The sequence below is a fragment of the Gigantopelta aegis genome, unplaced genomic scaffold (assembly GCF_016097555.1).
Source record: "Gigantopelta aegis isolate Gae_Host unplaced genomic scaffold, Gae_host_genome scaffold72, whole genome shotgun sequence".
In the NCBI taxonomy this organism is placed as follows: Eukaryota; Metazoa; Mollusca; class Gastropoda; order Neomphalida; family Peltospiridae; genus Gigantopelta; species Gigantopelta aegis.
The window spans coordinates 139,682-165,149 of NW_024537379.1; the positions used below are offsets into that span (position 1 = coordinate 139,682).

At 41.6% G+C, this 25,468-nt stretch overlaps 1 protein-coding gene across 1 annotated transcript in view; it reads left to right on the forward strand.

The window, feature by feature from the left end:
* The window catches only part of LOC121367255 (TBC1 domain family member 5-like), a 75,365-nt gene that overhangs the window by 38,235 nt on the left and 11,662 nt on the right, over nucleotides 1-25,468 (forward strand). The window contains 9 exon segments of the mRNA XM_041491367.1: nucleotides 1,739-1,827; nucleotides 7,587-7,607; nucleotides 17,539-17,589; nucleotides 18,121-18,190; nucleotides 19,976-20,145; nucleotides 22,158-22,300; nucleotides 22,924-23,030; nucleotides 23,874-23,949; nucleotides 25,176-25,328. Of these exon segments, the coding sequence (XP_041347301.1) occupies nucleotides 1,739-1,827; nucleotides 7,587-7,607; nucleotides 17,539-17,589; nucleotides 18,121-18,190; nucleotides 19,976-20,145; nucleotides 22,158-22,300; nucleotides 22,924-23,030; nucleotides 23,874-23,949; nucleotides 25,176-25,328 (880 nt within the window).

Here is a 25,468-nt window from a genome sequence, read left to right on the forward strand (position 1 = left end):
TGTTAATTTAAACCACTGTGTTGCAGTGTTCACGTTAAACCACTGTGTTGCAGTGTTCACATGTTAAACCACCGTGTTGCAGTGTTCACATGTTAAACCACCGTGTTGCAGTGTTCACATGTTAAACCACCGTGTTGCAGTGTTCACATGTTAAACCACCGTGTTGCAGTGTTCACATGTTAAACCACCGTGTTGCAGTGTTCACATGTTAATTTAAACCACTGTGTTGCAGTGTTCACATGTTAATTTAAACCACTGTGTTGCAGTGTTCACATGTTAAACCACTGTGTTGCAGTGTTCACATGTTAAACCACTGTTGCAGTGTTCACATGTTAAACCACTGTGTTGCAGTGTTCACATGTTAAACCACTGTTGCAGTGTTCACATGTTAAACCACTGTTGCAGTGTTCACATGTTAAACCACTGTGTTGCAGTGTTCACATGTTAAACCACTGTGTTGCAGTGTTCACATGTTAATTTAAACCACTGTGTTGCAGTGTTCACATGTTAATTTAAACCACTGTGTTGCAGTGTTCACATGTTAAACCACTGTGTTGCAGTGTTCACATGTTAAATCACTGTGTTGCAGTGTTCACATGTTAAACCACTGTGTTGCAGTGTTCACATGTTAAACCACTGTGTTGCAGTGTTCACATGTTAAACCACTGTTGCAGTGTTCACATGTTAAACCACTGTGTTGCAGTGTTCACATGTTAAACCACTGTTGCAGTGTTCACATGTTAAACCACTGTGTTGCAGTGTTCACATGTTAAACCACTGTTGCAGTGTTCACATGTTAATTTAAACCACTGTGTTGCAGTGTTCACATGTTAATTTAAACCACTGTGTTGCAGTGTTCACATGTTAAACCACCGTGTTGCAGTGTTCACATGTTAAACCACTGTGTTGCAGTGTTCACATGTTAAACCACTGTTGCAGTGTTCACATGTTAAACCACTGTGTTGCAGTGTTCACATGTTAAACCACTGTGTTGCAGTGTTCACGTGTTAAACCAGTGTGTTGCAGTGTTCACATGTTAAACCACTGTTGCAGTGTTCACATGTTAAACCACTGTGTTGCAGTGTTCACATGTTATACCACTGTTTTGCAGTGTTCACATGTTAAACCAGTGTTCACATGTTAATTTAAACCACTGTGTTGCAGTGTTCACATGTTAAATCAATGTATTCACATGTTAAACCAATGTGTTCACTGTTCACATGTTAAACCAGTGTGTTCACTGTTAACATGTTAAACCAGTGTGTTCACATGTTAAACCAGTGTGTTCACATGTTAAACCAGTCTGTTCACTGTTCACATGTTAAAGCAGTGTGTTCACTGTTCACATGTTAAACCAGTGTGTTCACATGTTAAAGCAGTGTGTTCACTGTTCACATGTTAAACCAGTGTGTTCACATGTTAAACCAGTCTGTTCACATGTTAAAGCAGTGTGTTCACTGTTCACATGTTAAAACAGTGTGTTTACATGTTAAACCAGTCTGTTCACTGTTCACACTGTTGTTCACTGTTCACATGTTAAACCAGAGTGTTCACTGTTCACATGTTAAACCAGTGTGTTCACATGTTAAACCAGTGTGTTCACTGTTCACATGTTAAACCAGTGTGTTCACTGTTCACATGTTAAACCAGTGTGTTCACATGTTAAACCAGAGTGTTCACTGTTCACATGTTAAACCAGTGTGTTCACATGTTAAACCAGTGTGTTCACTGTTCACAGGGAATGCACGAGCTGCTAGCTCCTCTCATCTTCATCCTGCACTGTGACCATCAAGCCTTTCTGCACGCCTCGGAAGTCGACACGCTACAGTAAGTAAACCACAGATATGGACTTTTAAATATCTACGTGGAGATTTAAAAAAAAAAACATATTTGTTTGTTGAGGGGTGGGAGGTTGGGCGGGGAAGTTTTGAGCCCTTTCTTTCATTCAAATATTCCATCATATTTCTTCCTCGTCTGTCAGCTCCTTCTGTTTTTCATCTTTTTATTTCTATCCACCTCCACCTCCTAGTCCTTCCAACTGCAGCAGGTGCTTGTACGTGTCAGGTGACCATGTATGCCAAACATTTGCTATTTGCCACTGAGTTTTGGCACGTTTATGATATACATTTGTACAAGTTATGAGAAATCCTGTTTTTGTAAATAGTCTTTTGTGGGGCAACTGGTGATACATAATGTGCTGGGGTGTTGTGTCCTTTCGTTGCTTTAATAGCCCCCTACTGGTCCAACCAGAGGGGACTATAGGTTTCTTCTATGTTTGTCTATCTGTCTCTCTGTCTGTCCCACATATAGTTTACGAAACTTGTTTTTCTGGCTTTTCATAATGCCTCAAGATGCTCAATTGAAATTTATTGTATAGCTTTATTGTTGAGAGTTACAGAACAAGTTTGACTTGCATGAGGGTTGACCCATTTTTGACAGAGTTATGGGCCTTGAACATTTGTTGGCCTTTGTTGGGGACATATGTGTTAATGCTTTAACGGTACTCTCCCAGAAAGCTTGTTTTGAAAGGGTAATAGCTGTACAGACTTTGATCTAATCCTAGAGATGTGTGCAGTGGTTGTAAGAACCAAACATATTTCTGAAAGTTTTAATCCAACTCAGTTAATCAGACTTCTGTGTAGAAATTCATAATTTTCTGATGTGTGACATGCTATATCTTTAAAACAAAATTGTCATGTTTCTAATAGTTACTAACACGTAATAATCTTCTGAGTAAACTAAAGAATTGTTGCATCAGATTTAGGAAACTGTGTTGTGTACTTGGTTGTCAAGAGATGGACAGTTTCAAATTGTGTTGTCTACAGTAAAATCTTGTTGGGTCGAACTTGGAAGGGTCGAATACACTGCAACGCTCGAACCAAAAACAAAGTCCCGAGTTACACTTACACATTGTTGACCGAATGGTTAGTTCGAACTACACTATGGCTCAAACACTTTCTCGAGCATCGACGGGGTTCAAGCCAACAGGATTCAACTGTATTTAGAAACAGCACTTGGTTGTCACAGATGGATAGTTTCAAACGGTGTTGTGTATTTAGACACAGCACTTGGTTGTCAGAGATGGACAGTTTCAAACGGTGTTGTGTATTTAGACACAGTACTTGGTTGTCAGAGATGGACAGTTTCAATCTGTGTTGTGTATTTAGACACAGTAGTTGGTTGTCAGAGATGGACAGTTTCAATCTGTGTTGTGTATTTAGACAGTACAAAGATGGACAGTTTCAATTGTTGTGTATTTAGACACAGAGAGAGATGGACAGTTTCAATCTGTGTTGTGTATTTAGACACATCACTGGTTGTCAGAGATGGACAGTTTCAATCTGTGTTGTGTATTTAGACACAGCACTTGGTTGTCAGAGATGGACAGTTTCAATCTGTGTTGTGTATTTACACAGTACTTGGTTGTCAGAGATGGACAGTTTCAAATGTGTTGTGTATTTAGACACAGTAGTTGGTTGTCAGAGATGGACAGTTTCAATCTGTGTTGTGTATTTAGACACAGTACTTGGTTGTCAGAGATGGACAGTTTCAAACGGTGTTGTGTATTTAGAGACAGTACTTGGTTGTCAGAGATGGACAGTTTCAATCTGTGTTGTGTATTTAGACAGTACTTGGTTGTCAGAGATGGACAGTTTCAATCTGTGTTGTGTATTTAGACACAGTACTTGGTTGTCAGAAATGGACAGTTTCAAACTGTGATGTGTATTTAGACACAGTACTTGGTTGTCAGAGATGGACAGTTTCAAACGGTGTGTTGAGACAGTGTTGTCAGAGATGGATATTTAGACACAGTAGTTGGTTGTCAGAGATGGTTAGTTTCAAACTGTCTTGTGTATTTAGACACAGTACTTGGTTGTCAAAGATGAACAGTTTCAATCTGTGTTGTGTATTTAGACACAGTACTTGGTTGTCAGAGATGGACAGTTTCAAACGGTGTTGTGTATTTAGACAGTACTTGGTTGTCAGAGATGGATAGTTTCAAACGGTGTTGTGTATTTAGACACAGTACTTAGTTGTCAGAGATGGATAGTTTCAAACGGTGTTGTGTATTTAGACACAGTACTTGGTTGTCAGAGATGGACAGTTTCAAACGGTGTTGTGTATTTAGACACAGTACTTGGTTGTCAGAGATGGACAGTTTCAAACGGTGTTGTGTATTTAGAGACAGTACTTGGTTGTCAGAGATGGATAGTTTCAAACTGTGTTGTGTATTTCAATAGTTGGTTGTCAGAGATGGTGTTGTGTGTATTTAGACACAGTACTTGGTTGTCAGAGATGGACAGTTTCAATCTGTGTTGTGTATTTAGACACAGTACTTGGTTGTCAGAAATGGACAGTTTCAATCTGTGATGTGTATTTAGACACAGTACTTGGTTGTCAGAGATGGACAGTTTCAAACGGTATTGTGTATTTAGAGACAGTACTTGGTTGTCAGAGATGGATAGTTTCAAACGGTGTTGTGTATTTAGACACAGTAGTTGGTTGTCAGAGATGGTTAGTTTCAAACTGTCTTGTGTATTTAGACACAGTACTTGGTTGTCAAAGATGAACAGTTTCAATCTGTGTTGTGTATTTAGACACAGTACTTGGTTGTCAGAGATGGACAGTTTCAAACGGTGTTGTGTATTTAGACAGTACTTGGTTGTCAGAGATGGATAGTTTCAAACGGTGTTGTGTATTTAGACACAGTACTTAGTTGTCAGAGATGGATAGTTTCAAACGGTGTTGTGTATTTCGACACAGTACTTTGGATAGTTTCAAGATGGACGGTGATGTGTATTTAGACACAGCACTTGGTTGTCATCACTTGGTTGTCAGAGATGGACTAGTTTCAATCGAGTGGGGATGTGTATTTAGACACATCATGTATTGGTTGTCAGAGATGGATAGTTTCAATACACCTACATGTATGTGTATTATAGGGACACAGCCAAGGGGATGTGGTTGTCAGATACATGTAATGGACAGGGACACTAAACACTAAGCCATGTGTAATAGAACTTAAGCCATGTTCTGACATACACCTACATGTATACATGTAATAGAACAGGACTATAGGGACACTCGAGCCAAGGGGATGTGCTTAAACACCTACATGGAACAGACTAGACCCTGACATACACCTACATGTATACATGTAATAGAACAGGACTATAGGGACACTCGAGCCAAGGGGATGTGCTTAAGCCATGTTCTGACATACACCTACATGTATACACTATAGGGACACTCGAGCCAAGGGGATGTGCTTAAGCCATGTTCTGACATACACCTACATGTATACATGTAATAGAACAGGACTATAGGGACACTCGAGCCAAGGGGATGTGCTTAAATGTTCTGATACACCTACATGTATACATGTAATAGAACAGGACTATAGGGACACTCGAGCCAAGGGGATGTGCTTAAGCCATGTTCTGACATACACCTACATGTATACATGTAATAGAACAGGACTATAGGGACACTCGAGCCAAGGGGATGTGCTTAAGCCATGTTCTGACATACACCTACATGTATACATGTAATAGAACAGGACTATAGGGACACTCGAGCCAAGGGGATGTGCTTAAGCCATGTTCTGACATACACCTACATGTATACATGTAATAGAACAGGACTATATAGGGGCACTCGAGCCAAGGGGATGTGCTTAAAGGGACAGACCCTAGTTTTTAAACACTAAGGTATATTTTTCACTATTAGAGCCATTTATGATCACTGAAATCAAACATTACTTATATTTTATTGTTTAGAATATCCATTTCCGTACAACCGAAGTGTTTCTGGTCATCCTTGTGTTTCTAATACCACGAAATGCATTTTTCATATTTTTAAAAACACATGTGTGTCTGAAAAGTACTGGTTATGGAATCACATTTTAGTCTATTTTTAAGAGTATTTCAATGTCAGACTCTTGTTTCACTCTGTTGTATCCAAATTTGTTGCAGGTCTGTAAATTAACCAAACTTAGTGTCCATTTTTATAGGTTGAAACTAGAGTCTAGGTGAAGAATATGCCTTAGTGTTTAGAAACTAGGGTCTGTCCCTTTAACAGTGGTATAGAATCATTGCATACATGTAGGAATATTCCTCGAGTCATTAGATGGATCAACACAATTGTTATTTCATTGTATGTCTTCAGTTTTGTTTCATGTTACATACATGTGTATGTTGTATTCGTTTATGTAGTGTACATACGTTGTATGTTTTGTGTTCTGTTGTCTACAGGTGTTTCATGTTACATACATTGTGTTTCGAGTTATGTTATATTTTATGTATTGTTGTGTTATCTGTTTTTGCGTTGAGATTAAGTTTTAAAGCACAGGCCTCTGAGAATTATAAATTTGCATAATTAACCTATTTACGGGTTACCCCAAAATAAATACAGGGTATACAGGAGGTAACCCATTACCTCTATGTAAGCCTTTATGTCTGTGTAATTCAAATTTAATGAGTTAATGAAAAAGAGGTTAGGACACAAAATTAGAGTTGTGTGAGCATTGCATGAACAGAATGGTTGTTCTCGTTGTGCCTGAATGAAATGTTTTTTCTCTATGTGCGTGAATGAACTGGTTGTTCTCTATACGCGTGAATGAACTGGTTGTTCTCGCTACGCGTGAATGACCTGGTTGTTCTCTATACGCGTGAATGAACTGGTTGATCTCGCTATGCGTGAATGAACTGGTTGTTCTCTATACGCGTGAATGAACTGTTTGTTCGCTATACCCGTGAATGAACTGGTTGTTCTCTATAAGCATGAATGAACTGGTTGTTCTCTATACGCGTGAATGAACTGGTTGTTCTCTATACCCGTGAATGAACTGGTTGTTCTCTATATGCGTGAATGAACTGGTTGTTCTCTATATACGAGTGAATGAACTGTTTGTTCTCTATACGCGTGAATGAGCTGGTTGTTCTCTATATGCGTGAATGAACTGGTTGTTCTCTATATACGAGTGAATGAACTGTTTGTTCTCTATACGCGTGAATGAACTGGTTGTTCTCTATATACGAGTGAATGAACTGTTTGTTCTCTATACGCGTGAATGAACTGGTTGTTCTCTATAAGCGTGAATGAACTGGTTGTTCTCTATACGCGTGAATGAACTGTTTGTTCTCTATACCCGTAAATGAACTGGTTGTTCTCTATACCCGTGAATGAACTGGTTATTCTCTATAAGCGTGAATGAACTGGTTGTTCTCTATATGCGTAAATGAACTGTTTGTCCTCACAGTGTTCTGAGGCCTGAACTGTGTGGTACATGTAAATGAACTCTTTGTCCTCACAGTGTTCTGAGGCCTGAACTGTGTGGTACATGTGAATGAGCTGTTTGTTCTCACAGTGTTCTGAGGCCTGAACTGTGTGGTACATGTGAATGAACTGTTTGTTCTCACAGTGTTCTGAGGCCTGAACTGTGTGGTACATGTGAATGAACTGTTTGTTCTCACAGTGTTCTGAGGCCTGAACTGTGTGGTACATGTGAATGAACTGTTTGTTCTCAGTGTTCTGAGACCTGAACTGTGTGGTACATGTAGCTTTACGTGTTGCTTTATTTTCAGACCCATTTCTCCGAACCACAGGTTTGTTTTTAACTTCCTCTTCTTCGTTTCTTCCTTTTTCGGCATGCGTTAATTTGCTTCTTCTAGCTTGCATGTTGTAGTTTCTTCCGCATGCTGTTATTATTGTTATTTTGCATCCAGTTTGCACAAGATAAGATACAAATTTTGAAGCATTCTGTTCAAATGAGGGATCAAATACTTGACATCCTTCCTCATATACTTGACATAACCCCTCATATAATTTAACATAATGGCCCACTCATATACTTGACATCCTTCCTCATATACTTGACATACCCCCTCATATAATTTAACATAATGGCCCACTCATATACTTGCCATCCTTCCTCATATACTTGACATCCTTCCTCATATACTTGACATCACCCTTCATAGAATTGACAGCCTCCCACCACCCTCCAATCAACCCAGTTCACTGGTTACATTCTCTTGAGTGTTCCAGCCTGCAGTATGACTGGTATGTCAATCAATGAACTGTTCACAATTTTAGGGCCACTTCAGAAGGGGTTGTGTAGTTTTTGGTAAAATTTTACTTTCAGTAGAAAGGATTTAATATATATGTGTGTGTGTGTGTGTGTGTGTGTGTGTGTGTGTGTGTGTGTGTGTGTGTGTGTGTGTGTGTGTGTGTGTGTGTGTGTGTGTGTGTTACACAATATACTGGTGTGTTTTAAGAAGAAAAACCTATTGTACCTGTCCTCCACCCATCCGCAAACTAGTATGTGCCTAAAGATTACACTATGTACAGGTTAATTAAATATGTTAATTCTTGGTCCATCCTTTTACTGACATACACTTTCCCGGTCCCTGTACAGTTGTAGTTATTGTATCAGTGCAGTGTTAACAATAGGATTCTACATTTAGACTATAGTTGTGTCATAGCTGATATACTGTCCATAATGTATGTCAGAGGTTATGAATTGTAGGTCACAGGTCATAACATGTAGATCAAAGGTCATGACTTGTAGATAGAAGGTCATAAAATGCAGGTCAAAGGTTGTGAATTGTAGGTCACAGGTCATAACATGTAGGTCAAAGGTTGTGACTTGTAGATACATGTAGAAGGCCATAACATGTAGATCAAAGGTCGTGACTTTTTGGTCAAAAGTCATGATGTGCACGCATGTCTGGGAAGGTGCATGTAAAATAGCCCTTACTGCCGATAAGGAGTAACTTATGTGGTAACAGATTTCTTTAGTCAGTCATCAGCATATTTGAGATTACCAAATATCTGCTGATCAAATAGGTTACCTTCCTTGCATGAGTATTACGGGACATCTCTCGGATAGCTTTCAAACAAGTTACCTCCCTTGCATGAGTGTTATGGGACATCTTTCAGCTAGCTTAGTTTGACTGATAAATCATTAATGTTTTTTATGTACTACAACATAGTTAAATTATGTGACATGCAGAGTAAGGGCCTTGCTTGGCTGAGGTTTCGTGCTTCCTACGATGGAGAGCCACCTCTGTGGGAAACTCGTTCCAGCCAGTGCTCCACAGCTGGTGTAACAAAGGCCATGGTATGTACTATCCTGTCTGTGTGATGGTGCATATAAAAGATTCCTTGCTAGCTGCTAATCAAAAAGAGTAGTCCATGAAGTTGCGACAGCGGGTTTCCTCTCAGTATCTGTGTGGTCCTTAACCATATGTCCGAAGCTATATAACTTATTACCATAAATAAAATGTGTTGAGTGTGTTGATAAATAAAACATTTCCTTCCTGTGGAAAACTCCATGCAGATAACAGATCTCTTGTTGCTAATGAAAACATGCCACAGGTTGTACATGTATTTCAAGGATTGTCAAATCAAATGTTTCATATCCAAAAGCCCAATGGCCATGGCATTTGTTTCACTGAACTGGGAACAGGGGCTGGACAATGACCATGGCACTGGTTGCACTGAACTGGGAAGAGGGGCTGAACAATAGCCATAGCACTAGTTGCACTGGACTGGGAACAGGGGCTGGACAATGACCATGGCACTGGTTGCACTGGACTGGGAACGGGCTGGACAATGGCCATAGCACTGGTTGCACTGGACTGGGAACAGGGGCTGAACAATAGCCATAGCACTGGTTGCACTGGACTGGGAACAGGGGCTGAACAATAGCCATAGCACTGGTTGCACTGGACTGGGAACAGGGGCTGAACAATAGCCATAGCACTGGTTGCACTGGACATGGAACAGGGGCTGAACAATAGCCATAGCACTGGTTGCACTGGACTCGGAACAGGGGCTGAACAATAGCCATAGCACTGGTTGCACTGGACTGGGAACAGGGGCTGGACAATAGCCATGGCACTGGTTGCACTGGACTGGGAACAGGGGCTGGACAATGACCATAGCACTGGTTGCACTGGACTGGGAACAGGGGCTGAACAATAGCCATAGCACTGGTTGCACTGGACTGGGAACAGGGGCTGAACAATAACCATGACACTGGTTGCACTGGACTGGGAACAGGGGCTGAACAATAGCCATAGCACTGATTGCACTGGACTGGGAACAGGGGCTGAACAATAGCCATAGCACTAGTTGCACTGGACTGGGAACAGGGGCTGGACAATGACCATGGCACTGGTTGCACTGGACTGGGAACGGGGGCTGGACAATGACCATGGCACTGGTTGCACTGGACTGGGAACAGGGGCTGCACAATGACCATGACACTGGTTGCACAGGACTGGGAACGGGCTGGACAATGACCATGGCACTGGTTGCACTGGACTGGGAACAGGGGCTGGACAATGACCATGGCACTGGTTGCACTGGACTGGGAACGGGCTGGACAATGACCATGGCACTGGTTGCACTGGACTGGGAACAGGGGCTGGACAATGACCATGGCACTGGTTGCACTGGACTGGGAACAGGGGCTGGACAATGACCATGGCACTGGTTGCACTGGACTGGGAACGGGCTGGACAATGACCATGGCACTGGTTGCACTGGACTGGGAACAGGGGCTGGACAATGACCATGGCACTGGTTGCACTGGACTGGGAACAGGGGCTGAACAATAGCCATAGCACTGGTTGCACTGGACTGGGAACAGGGGCTGGACAATGGCCATGGCACTGGACTGGGAACAGGGACTGGACAATGACCATGGCACTGGTTGCACTGGACTGGGAACAGGGGCTGGACAATGGCCATAGCACTGGTTGCACTGGACTGGGAACAGGGCTGAACAATAGCCATAGCACTGGTTGCACTGGACTGGGAACAGGGGCTGAACAATAGCTATAGCACTGGTTGCACTGGACTGGGAACAGGGGCTGAACAATAGCCATAGCACTGGTTGCACTGGAACAGGGGCTGGACAATGACCATGGCACTGGTTGCACTGGACTGGGAACGGGCTGGACAATGGCCATGGCACTGGACTGGGAACAGGGGCTGGACAATGACCATGACACTGGTTGCACTGGACTGGGAACAGGGGCTGGACAATGACCATGGCACTGGTTGCACTGGACTGGGAACGGGGGCTGGACAATGGCCATGGCACTGGTTGCACTGGACTGGGAACAGGGGCTGGACAATGACCATGGCACTGGTTGCACTGGACTGGGAACAGGGGCTGAACAATGGCCATGGCACTGGTTGCACTGGACTGGGAACGGGCTGCACAATGCCCATGGCACTGGTTGCACTGGACTGGGAACAGGGGCTGAACAATGGCCATGGCACTGGTTGCACTGGAACAGGGGCTGGACAATGACCATGGCACTGGTTGCACTGGACTGGGAACAGGGGCTGCACAATGACCATGGCACTGGTTGCACTGGACTGGAAATGGGCTGGACAATGACCATGGCACTGGTTGCACTGGACTGGGAACAGGGGCTGAACAATGGCCATGGCACTGGTTGCACTGGAACAGGGGCTGGACAATGACCATGGCACTGGTTGCACTGGACTGGGAACAGGGGCTGCACAATGACCATGGCACTGGTTGCACTGGACTGGAAACGGGCTGGACAATGACCATGGCACTGGTTGCACTGGACTGGGAACAGGGGCTGAACAATGGCCATGGCACTGGTTGCACTGGAACAGGGGCTGGACAATGACCATGGCACTGGTTGCACTGGACTGGGAACAGGGGCTGCACAATGACCATTGCACTGGTTGCACTGGACTGGGAACAGGGGCTGGACAATGACCATGGCACTGGTTGCACTGGACTGGGAACAGGGGCTGAACAATGGCCATGGCACTGGTTGCACTGGAACAGGGGCTGGACAATGACCATGGCACTGGTTGCACTGGACTGGGAACAGGGGCTGGACAATGACCATGGCACTGGTTGCGCTGGACTGGGAACAGGGGCTGCACAATGACCATGACACTGGTTGCACTGGACTGGGAACAGGGGCTGGACAATGACCATGACACTGGTTGCACTGGACTGGGAACAGGGGCTGAACAATGGCCATGGCACTGGTTGCACTGGACTGGGAACAGGGGCTGGACAATGGCCATAGCACTGGTTGCACTGGACTGGGAACAGGGGCTGGACAATAGCCATAGCACTGGTTGCACTGGACTGGGAACAGGGGCTGGACAATGGCCATGACACTGGTTGCACTGGACTGGGAACAGGGGCTGGACAATGACCATGGCACTGGTTGCGCTGGACTGGGAACAGGGGCTGGACAATGACCATGGCACTGGTTGCGCTGGACTGGGAACAGGGGCTGAACAATGGCCATAGCACTGGTTGCACTGGACTGGGAACAGGGGCTGGACAATGGCCATAGCACTGGTTGCACTGGACTGGGAACAGGGGCTGGACAATGGCCATAGCACTGGTTGCACTGGACTGGGAACAGGGGCTGGACAATAGCCATAGCACTGGTTGCACTGGACTGGGAATAGGGGCTGGACAATGGCCATAGCACTGGTTGCACTGGACTGGGAACAGGGGCTGGACAATAGCCATAGCACTGGTTGCACTGGACTGGGAATAGGGGCTGGACAATGGCCATAGCACTGGTTGCACTGGACTGGGAACGGGCTAAACAATAGCCATAGCACTGGTTGCACTGGACTGGGAACAGGGGCTGAACAATAGCCATGGCACTGGACTGGGAACAGGGGCTGGACAATGACCATGGCACTGGTTGCACTGGACTGGGAACAGGGGCTGAACAATAGCCATAGCACTGGTTGCACTGGACTGGGAACAGGGGCTGGACAATGACCATAGCACTGGTTGCACTGGACTGGGAACAGGGGCTGAACAATAGCCATAGCACTGGTTGCACTGGACTGGGAACAGGGGCTGGACAATGACCATGGCACTGGTTGCACTTGACTGGGAACGGGCTGGACAATGGCCATGGCACTGGACTGGGAACAGGGGCTGGACAATGGCCATGGCACTGGACTGGGAACAGGGACTGGACAATGACCATGGCACTGGTTGCACTGGACTGGGAACAGAGGCTGGACAATGGCCATGGCACTGGACTGGGAACAGGGACTGGACAATGACCATGGCACTGGTTGCACTGGACTGGGAACAGAGGCTGGACAATGGCCATGGCACTGGACTGGGAACAGGGGCTGGACAATGACCATGGCACTGGACTGGGAACAGAGGCTGGACAATGGCCATGGCACTGGACGGAACAGGGGCTGAACAATAGCCATAGCACTGGTTGCACTGGACTGGGAACAGAGGCTGGACAATGACCATGGCATTGGACTGGGAACAGAGGCTGGACAATGGCCATGGCACTGGACTGGGAACAGGGGCTGGATGTAGCCCAGAGGTAAAGCACTCGTCTGAAGTGCGGTCAGTGTTGGATTGAATCCCATTCGGCTCTTTCTCATTCCAGTCAGTGCACCACGACTAATATATCAAAATTGGTTCTGGTTTTTGCAATATCCCAAAATGCATTTTTCATAATTCTAAAAACGCATGTTAGTCTGAGAAATAATGGTTATCGATGAACACAAGCTTTGTAGTTATCTTTCGACAGTATTTCCCTGTTTAAACATCACATACTTTAGCTTGTATCTGTTAATTATAACCTTATCCAAATGTGTGTTGCAGGTTTGTAGATTAACCAAATTTAGTGTCCGTTTTCATGGGCTGAACCTACATGTAGGATCTGCACCTTTAATAGAGTCTTGATAAATAAATTTATCTTGCAATCGCTGTATACATTGGAAAGACAGGATGACTAGATAATTAAATCTTCCGTCTGACTTAAATCTGACTAGATATTCAGTCACTCACCAAAAGCCCAACTCAACTTGAGTATTTCAGACTAGATTTTCAATAAATATTCTCACTTTAAATAAGTCATTTGTTTTAGTACCATAAATACAAATAACTTTCAGTTTTGCGATAACTGTACAAAACTTGTATATTTATTTATGAATTAGTGTTGAGAAACGTTTTTTGAATGTGACAGAATGTAGCTAGTGTCTTACAAAGAATGACGTCAAATATCTTGTATGATGTCATATACTGCAAAAGCCTTGCTTGGTTAACAATACTCAGTTTACATACACAAAAATGGAATAAATAATGATTTTTCGACTATTCTTGTAGGATTGCAGGATAAAAGAATCAACTGGCTACTGCCTTAAGATATCGGCTTTTTCATGCTCCGATCCCATGGTGGATGTTGATCCGCAGAGCCTTGCAGCATTCACCATTAACATTTGCAGGATAAAGCCGATATCTTAAAGGGACTGTCCTGAGTTTGCAGCCATTGTAAGATGTTTGCAATAACAGAACCTTGTTGGCGACTACTATTCCATACTAAATACATTTTCTGGGTTTTTTTAGAATGCCAGTGTCTGTATATCGAATGTGTTTGCGGACGTATATTAATGTTTGTAACACTCAGGTTTTACTTTAATTTGTGATATAGATGTTTTCGTATGTACAAATTAAATTATTTGGAGGAAAATCCAGTCTGGGCCATTACAAGCATTAGGACAACAACAAACACCTTGTAAATACAGACACTGATATTCTAAATTTGAAAATGTATTTAATTTGTATATTACGTCGTCATCGAAAAGGCTCTGATGGTCAGAAAGATTTTACAATAGTTGTAAACTGAGGACTGTCCCTTTAAGGCAATAACGAGTTATTCTATATAAATTTACGTGTTTCGTTGTGCGAATATAGTTCTCGTAACTGACGAGTGAGGCCTACCTAATCCTAATATACTTGAACTACGGTTCTGTGCCACATTAGTAGTTCAAAAACATAAACTGATTTTCACTTACATTACTGATATACGGTACTTTTAATTTGAGAATTTAATTGTTCACCATGTAACCGATGGGTGGTTCTCGTGATTTTAAAGTTGCGTAACCGACACACAGACAGAACAACGGTTCTCGTGAAATATTGTGCCCTGATATACAGGTATATTCTGACAGTATGCAAACATTTTGGTGAAGTGCAATCATCTTAAGCAAGCAACTAAAGATGTATACTTAATTGGTAGGAAAAATGTGGTGGAATCATTTCGATTTCTTTCTGAATTTGTTATGAAATTACTCTTGAGATGCTGAATTTTATTCTAAATTTTCTTTTTCTACCTGTGATATTTGTATTTTTGCACAGCTCTTAATTCACACCTTTTGTAAATTTAACTTTTGAATTTTTATATTCATATTGATCATTGATTCATTCCTGTATTTATCTAGGACACCACATTGATTCATTCATCTTTCATTCATTCATTCATCTTTCATCATTCTTGTATTCATTCATTCATCTTTCATTCATTCATTCTTCATTTATTCTTTCATTCGTTCCATGTTTAAAATCTAATATGGCTGTTCTTTCCTCTGATTTCGTTTGGCTGAGAGATTTTCATTTCGTTCTCAGCTTCCAAAAGAGTAATACCTCTTTATCCTGCAGCCACTGTTTCTATTGACAGATTATGATGGCTGATTAAAGCAAAGTCATAAACGTATACTAGCAGATTATGGCTTCTGACGTCACTCATATATGATGTCACACGCATAGCACAGCATTCACTTCATGCACGGTCCGTGTGAGATCGATCTCTGTCGGTGGGCCCATTGGTCTATTTCTCCTTCCAGCCAGTGCACCACGACTGGTATATCAAAGGCCATCGTATGTACTACCCTGTCTGTGGGATGGTGCATATAAAAGATCCCTTGCTGCTAATCGGAAAGAGTAGCCCATGAAGTGGCGACAGCGGGTTTCCTCTCTCAATATCTGTGTGATCCTTAACCTTATGTCAGACACCATATAACCGAAAATAAAATGTGTTGAGTGTGTCGTTAAATAAAACATGTCTTTCTTTCTTTTTTTCAATATCTGTGTGGTCCTTAACCATATGTCTGACGCTATATAACCATAAATAAAATGTGTTGAGTGCGTTGTTAAATAAAACGTTTCTAACTTGATAAAAGTGGATCATTTATTGGTTGAGACCGGCCTCGGTAGCATCGTGGTTAGGCCATCGGTCTACAGGCTGGTAGATACTGGGTTCGGATCCCAGTCGAGGCATGGGATTTTTAATCCAGATACAGACTCCAAACCCTGAGTGAGTGCTCCGCAAGGCTCAATGGGTAGGTGTAAACCACTTGCACCGACCAGTGATCCATGACTGGTTCTACAAAGGCCATGGTTTGTGCTATCCTGCCTGTGGGAAGCACAAATAAAAGATCCCTTGCCTGTCGTAAAAGAGTAGCCTATGTGGCGACAGCGGGTTTCCTCTAAAAAACTGTGTCAGAATGACCATATGTTTGACGTCCAGTAGCCGATGATAAGATAAAAAATCAATGTGCTCTAGTGGCGTCGTTAAATAAAACAAACATTACTTATTGGTTCAGCCACATGTAGGTTACAATACATGTACATTGTACATATGCACATCTTCATTAATAAGCATGTCTTCGGTTTTCACGAAAACTATCGGTACGTAGCGTATTGGTAAAATCACGGAACCTAAATTTTGTTTCCCATGATTATTATATTGAGTACGACTATTCAATGGAACTAATTTAAAACAGTTTCCGATGGGTTCCCGTGATCACAAGGCATAGAACCGAAAAAGTGTTTCCCGTGAAATTTGAAATCCTATGGCCTGTTATAACCCAGTCAAGGCCTGTTATAACCCAGTCAAGGCCTGCATTTGTTCATATTTGTTATGTCAATGTCAAATTGGTGGTCGCCAAACGACCGTCTGTGATGAATCATTATTACTATGGTCCACTTTTCAGAGGTTTATAGACTAGTTAGTTTAATACCAGATACACAATTCAAGCCCCATGGGCCTCTTGTGTATATAACCGGCCTCAGTGGTGTCGTGGTTAGGCCATCGGTCTACAGGCTGGTAGGTAATTGGTTCAGATCCCAGTCGAGGCATGGGATTTTTAATCCGGATACCGACTCCAAACCCTGATTGAGTGCGTGTAAACCACTTGCACCGACCAGTGATTCATAACTGGTTCAACAAAGGCCATGGTTTGTGCTATCCTGCCTGTGGGAAACACATATAAAAGATCCCTTGCTGCTAATCAGAAAGAATAGCCCATGTAGTGGCGACAGCGGGTTTCCTCTCAAAATCTGTGTGGTCCTTAACCATATGTCTGACGCCATATAACCGTAAACAAAATGTGTTGAGTGCGTCGTTAAATAAAACATTTCTTTCTTTCTTTCTTGTGTATAACCCCAGTCCTCTGAGAATTAAACATTTGAGTAAGCCATTTATGGTTACACACTAACAAATTCAGGTAACCCATTTCGTTTTTACGTAATCCATCATGATCACGTAAATGATGTCATAAACTGAATGTGCAAATGAAAAATGAGTTATGCGAGCGACGTACGAGTGAAACTATCGCTCTTGCAATTTTGAAAGTGATTTAATACATTGACTGTATACTCATGCTGGTTTGTGTATGTCTTGTTTTCAGAGATATTGTCAAGGTCATCATGGATCCAAAATATCTCGAGTCGGATGCGTAGTGAGTATGGTAGATCATATCAAGGTTGTTTTAAAAACCATCATGGGGTGGGGGTGTAGCTCAGCGATAAAGCGCTAGCCTGTTGTGCAATCAGTCTAGGATCGATCCCCATCGGTGGGCCCATTGGGCTATTTCTCGTTCCAGCCAGTGTATCCTGTCTGTGGGATGGTGTATATAAAAGATTCCTTGCTACTAATAGAACAGTGTAGCGGGTTTCCTCTCTAAGACTATATTTCTATGCCAAAATTATCAGTTTAGTGTTTGACATCCGATATTTGAAATCCAAGGTGTTCTAGTGGTGTTGTTAAACAAAACAAACTTTAACTTTAAAAACCACCACTGCATGTTGCACATCAACAATTCTATTATGCTCTAGGGGGATGGGGAAGGGGAGGTGATATCATGGGATAGATATTTTACGAAATGTTATGCAGAATATAGGGAGATGGATTTTTACACTGTAGATGTTCAGTGTTGAAAGTGTATATTTCCACAAATATGTCTAAGTTGATAATATTTTTGTTTACTCAGTGCCATGTTCTGTAAAGTGATGGAAACAGTCGAACCGTGGTATCTGTCCAAGGATCTCGAGAACCCGAGGGTAAGGAAAAATTTCTTACATAAGTAATTGTACAGTTTAAAATCTATTACTCTCAGTTTGAACATTTCTAGATTTAAAATTTGGCATCTAGCCAAGGTTATTAGAAACCCAAGGATAATGGAAATCCATTTGAACATTTCCAAATTTAAAATTTGGCATCTAGCCAAGGCTATTAGAAACCCAAGGATAATGGAAATCCATTTCTTTCAGTTTGAAGGTAGCAATACAAAATTCATCACAACTGCTGATGGAAAACTTTTGTGTGTTTCCTCACAATTATCAATAGCCAATAATTAATAAAACAGTGAGCTTTAGTTCGTGCTTATATCCAATTAAGTTTCAAGCATGCTGTCCAGGGCACACACCTCAGCTATCTGGGCTGTCTGTCCAGGGCTCCGTTCCACAAAGCAATCTTAGCCCTAAGATCACCTTAAGTACATAGCTACCTTATGCACTAAGTTGATCTTAGTGCTAAGATCACTTCGTGGAACGGGGCCCAGGACAGTGGGTTAGTTGTTAATTGTTAGTGGTTAGTGGTCTTACACCTACCCATTGAGTCGTTAAAACTTGCTCTGGGTGGGAGCTGGTACCGGGCTGCGAACCCAGTACCTACCAGCCTTATGTCCGATGGCTTAACCACAACGCCACCGAGGCTGGTTTAAGCCAAAAAAAACAACTTTTATAACAACATTTGTTCGGGCACTAAACTAGCTGACAAAATGGCACTTTTTATTTTCCAAAAATACCAGTTGCTATTACTTTAATTTTAATTACAGATATAAAAACATCACATTAATTATCACTTATATAATACCATGATAGTGTTTTTAATGAAAATACCAATATTCAGCTATCTTGCTTACATTTTTATCACTGATAATGAAATTTTATAATCTGAACATAGAGAGTCCATAATTGACAACCTTTCTGAACGAATCTGGAACGTACCTGGAGAAACTATGAAATGTATCGATAAATGTTCACGTCACCCATTTTTACCAAACTGTTACCCTTTCATCTGGAATGGGCGATTTCACTGAATCTACTTTTTCAATCCTACAATGTAGATTAGTTAGTTACAGGTCCAACCGCTGGGTGGGGGTTGGGGGGGAGGACTGTAGGTTTTGTCTCCTGTCTGCATATCCATCTGTCTGTCCGACATATAGTTTTCGGACTGTTTTGGGTCTTTCTTTTTTTTACAATGCCTCAAGATATTCCGCTGAAATTTTGTGTATACATGTAGCTTTATCAATTTACTGTTACAGATCAACTTTGACTTTCATGGCAATTTACCAATTTGTTTTTAGAGTTATGGCCCTTGAGCTTAGGAGACAAGAAAATTGGTTGGGCCCAGTAAGGGACATGTATTGCTTCAGTACTTGCTTGTTTAGTATCCTCTGTTTCTGATTGTATTGCAGCCTACAGACCTGGTGACCTGTTTCTGATTGTATTGCAGCTTACAGACCTGGTGACCTCTGTATTGCAGCCTACAGACCTGGTGACCTGTTTCTGATTGTATTGCAGCTTACAGACCTGGTGACCTCTGTATTGCAGCCTACAGACCTGGTGACCTCTGCTTCTGTTTGTATTGCAGTCTACATACCTGACGACCTCTGTGTTTGTATTGCAGCCTACAGACCTGATGACCTCTGATTGTGTTTGTATTGCAGCCTACAGACCTGATGACCTCTGATTGTGTTTGTATTGCAGCCTACAGACTGATGACCTCTGTCTTTGTATTGCAGCCTACAGACCTGGTGACCTCTCTTTCTGTTTGTATTGCAGCCTACAGACAAGGTGACCTCTCAGCCGTTCTCGCGACCCCAGGACTTGAATCCCTCCAATGTGATAGTTGCCAAGCTGACCCGTATCCAGGACTACATTCTCAAAAAGTTTGACCCTGAGCTGCACCAGCACCTAGAGAGACTGGACATAGCTCCACAGGTGTACGGAATGTGAGTCACTGTAGAAAACATGTCATTATTATTAATACTGTAATCTAGAGAGACATAGCTCTGCAGGTGTACAGAATGTGAGTCACTGTAGAAATCGTGTCATTATTATTAATACTGTAATCTAGAGAGACTGGACATCGCTCCACAGATGTACGGAATGTGAGTCGCTGTAGAAATCGTGTCATTATTATTAATACTGTAATCTAGAGAGACATCGCTCCACAGGTGTACAGAATGTGAGTCACTGTAGAAATCGTGTCATTATTATTAATACTGTAATCTAGAGAGACATAGCTCCACAGGTGTACGTAATGTGAGTCACTGTAGAAATCGTGTGTGATTATTATTAATACTGTAATCTAGAGAGACATCGCTCCACAGGTGTACGTAATGTGAGTCACTGTAGAAATCATGTCATTATTATTAATACTGTAATCTAGAGAGACATCGCTCCACAGGTGTACGGGATGTGAGTCACTGTAGAAAACTTGTCATTATTAATACTGTAATCTAGAGAGACATCACTCCACAGGTGTACAGAATGTGAGTCATTGTAGAAATTGTGTGATTATTATTAATACTGTAATCTAGAGAGACATCGCTCCACAGGTGTACAGAAAGTGAGTCACTGTAGAAATCATGTCATTATTATTAATACTGTAATCTAGAGAGACATATTAGCTCCACAGGTGTATGGCATGTGAGTCACTGTAGAAAACGTCTTTATTATTAATACTGTAATCTAGAGAGACTGCACATCGCTCCACAGGTGTACGGAATGTGAGTCACTGTAGAAAACATGTCATTATTATTCTAAATACTGTAATCTAGAGAGACATTGCTCCACAGGTTACGGAATGTGAGTCGCTGTAGAAAACATGTAGAAACATGTCATTATTATTATAAATACTGTAATCTAGAGAGACTGCACATCGCTCCACAGGTGTACGGAATGTGAGTCGCTGTAGAAAACATGTCATTATTATTATAAATACTGTAATCTAGAGAGACTGCACATCGCTCCACAGGTGTACGGAATGTGAGTCACTGTAGAAAACATGTCATTATTATTATAAATACTGTAATCTAGAGAGACTGCACATAGTTCCACAGGTTTACGGAATGTGAGTCGCTGTAGAAAACATGTCATTATTATTAATACTGTAATCTAGAGAGACATAGCTCCGCAGGTGTATGGAATGTGAGTCGCTGTAGGAAACATGTCATTATTATTAATACTGTAATCTAGAGAGACTGCACATAGTTCCACAGGTTTACGGAATGTGAGTCGCTGTAGGAAACATGTCATTATTATTAATACTGTAATCTAGAGAGACATAGCTCCACAGGTGTACGGAATGTGAGTCGCTGTAGGAAACATGTCATTATTATTAATACTGTAATCTAGAGAGACTGCACATAGTTCCACAGGTTTACGGAATGTGAGTCGCTGTAGGAAACATGTCATTATTATTAATACTGTAATCTAGAGAGACATAGCTCCGCAGGTGTACGGAATGTGAGTCGCTGTAGGAAACATGTCATTATTATTAATACTGTAATCTAGAGAGACTGCACATAGTTCCACAGGTTTACGGAATGTGAGTCGCTGTAGGAAACATGTCATTATTATTAATACTGTAATCTAGAGAGACATAGCTCCGCAGGTGTACGGAATGTGAGTCGCTGTAGGAAACATGTCATTATTATTAATACTGTAATCTAGAGAGACTGCACATAGTTCCACAGGTTTACGGAATGTGAGTCGCTGTAGGAAACATCATTATTATTAATACTGTAATCTAGAGAGACATATCTCCGCAGGTGTACGGAATGTGAGTCGCTGTAGGAAACATGTCATTATTAATACTGTAATCTAGAGAGACATAGCTCCGCAGGTGTACGGAATGTGAGTCGCTGTAGAAAACAGCCTGTGTCATACAATGTTGTTGGTTGTTATTCAGACTGTAATACATTATATATTCAGACTGTAATATATTATATATTTTCAGCCGCTGGGTACGACTGCTGTTTGGTCGGGAGTTTCCCATGCAGGATCTTCTCGCAATGTGGGACGCCATATTTGCCGACGGAATTGGATTCGACCTCGTTGACTACATCTTTGTGGCCATGCTGCTGTATATCCGTGACGTCCGTTAGTCCAAATGATTTTTTTGATTGTTTTATTTTTCGTATACTTAATAATATATTCATGACATCTGTTATTGCAAGATCTGGTTTTAATTATTTTATGTTTTGTGTATATCTGTAACATTTGTTAGTCCAAATGATTTTTTTGATTGTTTTATTTTTTTGTATGTCTGTCATGTTTGTTAGTCCAACTTTTATTTTTAATTGTTTTATTTTTTGTTTACGTGTATATTCATAACGTTTGTTAGTGCAATGTCTGGTTGTTAGTTATTTTATGTTTTGTGTATATCCGTGACATTTGTTAGTCCAACTTCTGTTGTTAATTGTTTTATTTTTTGTTTGTCCATAACTTCTGTTAATCTAACTGCTTTTTTAAATTGTTTAAATTTATATCAGTGACTATGACTGTGTTATATTTCAGTACTCGCCAGTGACTACAACTGTGTTATATTTCAGTACTGGCCAGTGACTATGACTGTGTTATATTTCAGTACTCGCCAGTGACTATGACTGTTATATTTCATTACTCGCCAGTGACTATGACTGTTATATTTCAGTACTCGCCAGTGACTATGACTGTGTTATATTTCAGTACTGGCCAGTGACTATGACTGTGTTATATTTCAGTACTCGCCAGTGACTACGTGGCCTGTCTGGGATGCCTGATGAAGTTCCCCCCGGTGGGCGACGTCCATTACTTCATAGAGAAAGCGCTGTACTTGAGAGAACCTAATGTAAGTTGTCTCCCTTTGGCCTACTCAGCAGTGTGTCGGAATATAGTTACATTTTCATCTTAAACTCTATTTTCGTGCTTATATCCAATTAAGGTTGAGGCACCCTGCCCTGGCCACACACCTCGGTTGTCTGGGCTGTCTGTCCAGGATAAGGCTTAGTGTTTGGCTTTAGAGAAAGTCGATGTAGTGGCCTTACACCTACACCAACGGAGAGTCGTCGTAACTTACTCTGGGTGGGAGCCGGTAGCAAGGTGCGAACTCAGTGCCTACCACACACCTCGGTTGTCTGGGCTGTCTGTCCAGGATAAGGCTTAGTGTTTGGCTTTAGAGAAAGTCGATGTAGTGGCCTTACACCTACACCAACGGAGAGTCGTCGTAACTTACTCTGGGTGGGAGCCGGTAGCAAGGTGCGAACTCAGTGCCTACCACACGACTGAGGTCGATAGAGGACACACCTGTTGTGAGAGTCTTAATTATCCTCTTACATTAGATTTAACATGATGGAAATAGCGCACAACATTTCACATGAACCATCGTTGTCGGTTTTGCAGATTTAATTAAGTATTGTCTGTTATTTCTTTCACATTCATTGGGGTATGGACAACAACAAAAATTAAGGAGCTATACATACACGTATACATGAACGTTGAAGAATTAACAGACAATCCTTAATTAAATTTGCCAAACCGACAACTATCAAATGTTTGACATATCCAATAGTCAATATTTAATAAATCAATGTGCTCTATTGGTGGTGTTGAAACAATTAAAACAAACAGTTTATCAATGAACACATTTTCATTTCCTAAATTGTTTGAAGTGTTTAATTGATTTTTTCCCCAGCAATATCCCAGACCCCCTAAGTACACCTTTAAGACGGTGAACCAGCCTGGAGCGAACCGATCCCAGCACAACAAAGGTAAGGAGAACAATATTTATTACCAAATTATTGGTCAGGGTTGACAACACCTTAGTTCATTACAGTGCAGTACCCCGATCAAAACCCTAGGTGGGGAGGGTGGACACTACTTTTTATAAACAAATGAAACACCTTACAAATTAAGCCCTGAGATGTGTATGCTATTTTCTGGAGTAAAAATAAAAAAAGGTGAGATTCTCACGGGGGCAACTACTCCCCCGGAGGGTACGGCCCTGTGTGCAGGAAATTGTAAGGGGCTCTAGATTCTGTTGAACAAAGTTTATGGGGTTGGGGGTCGGGTCATATGTTCCTCTAGATAATACTTTGAAAATTATTATTTTTATATATTTTGGACCAGGGTTTTGTTTTTCAATGCCCCAAACCCCTCCTATGCACACATGCCTGCAGTTCTTGGGGTTGATCAATTGACTATCAAGTTATCCACAAAAGAAAATACTTTTAAAAAATTATATATATATATATATATATATATATATATATATATATATATATATATATATATATATATATATATATATATATAAATATATATATTGGAGCAGCTTTTTTTTTCAATGACCAAAACCCCTCCTATGCACATGTGCCTACAGTTCTTAACTATCAAGTGTTATCCACAAAACAGTCAGCTACTCTTTACTTCCCTTCATTGATCTGTTGGGATTGACAATGGTTATTTAAAGTAATTAATCGATTACCTGGGTTACCCAAGATGTTCAAAATTTATTCCTATAGCTGTATACCTTTACTTCTGTGTGGAAGTTAGCATGTCATTGGACGCTTGCAGTGGGCAGGAAACCACAATTTGTCCACCCTATATCTAACCCTTCTAGACATTTTATCTCAATGAATGGTTCATGAATTTGTTTTGTTTATTAAAAATATTATTAACGTTAATTATCCCTTTAGATTTCAACCCAAATGTTACATAGTCCTTCCCACCTGAAGCGTCATTTTCTTACTATGGTATTTGTACTACAAGTTACGTATTTCTGAGCTGCGTAAAACACTCATTGTACACAAAAATAGTTGTTTTTTGTTCTTTCCAAAACACTTACTTTTCTTCTTATATCAAATCAAACTGAAATTATTTGCAAAAAAACTTTGTTAATGGAAGCTGGGACGGACTATAAATACTATTTATTATGTAGTGTTATATATGTGAGACATAGTGAGTTGTTTATCTGTGACCCACCTTGTTACTGCAGCGAGCCTTACTAACAAACGACATAACACGGGGCTTGGCGGCTTCTCCTCTTTTTCACGGAAATTTAACCGACCCAAAACACTCGCTGTTTCGAGCAAAAAAATCTCCAAGTCATCAAGTGAACCCATGAATCTGCAGACCGACATTTCACCAGGTATAGATGTTGTCTGATGCATGGGTTGTCTCCCTGTTATTGCATGGAATGTGGAGTTGCCTCCCCTGGTGGTTTTAGGTTTATCCCAGTGTCTTTCCTTTTTCTTTTCTTTTTTTTTGGTTACCTTTTTTGGTGAAGTG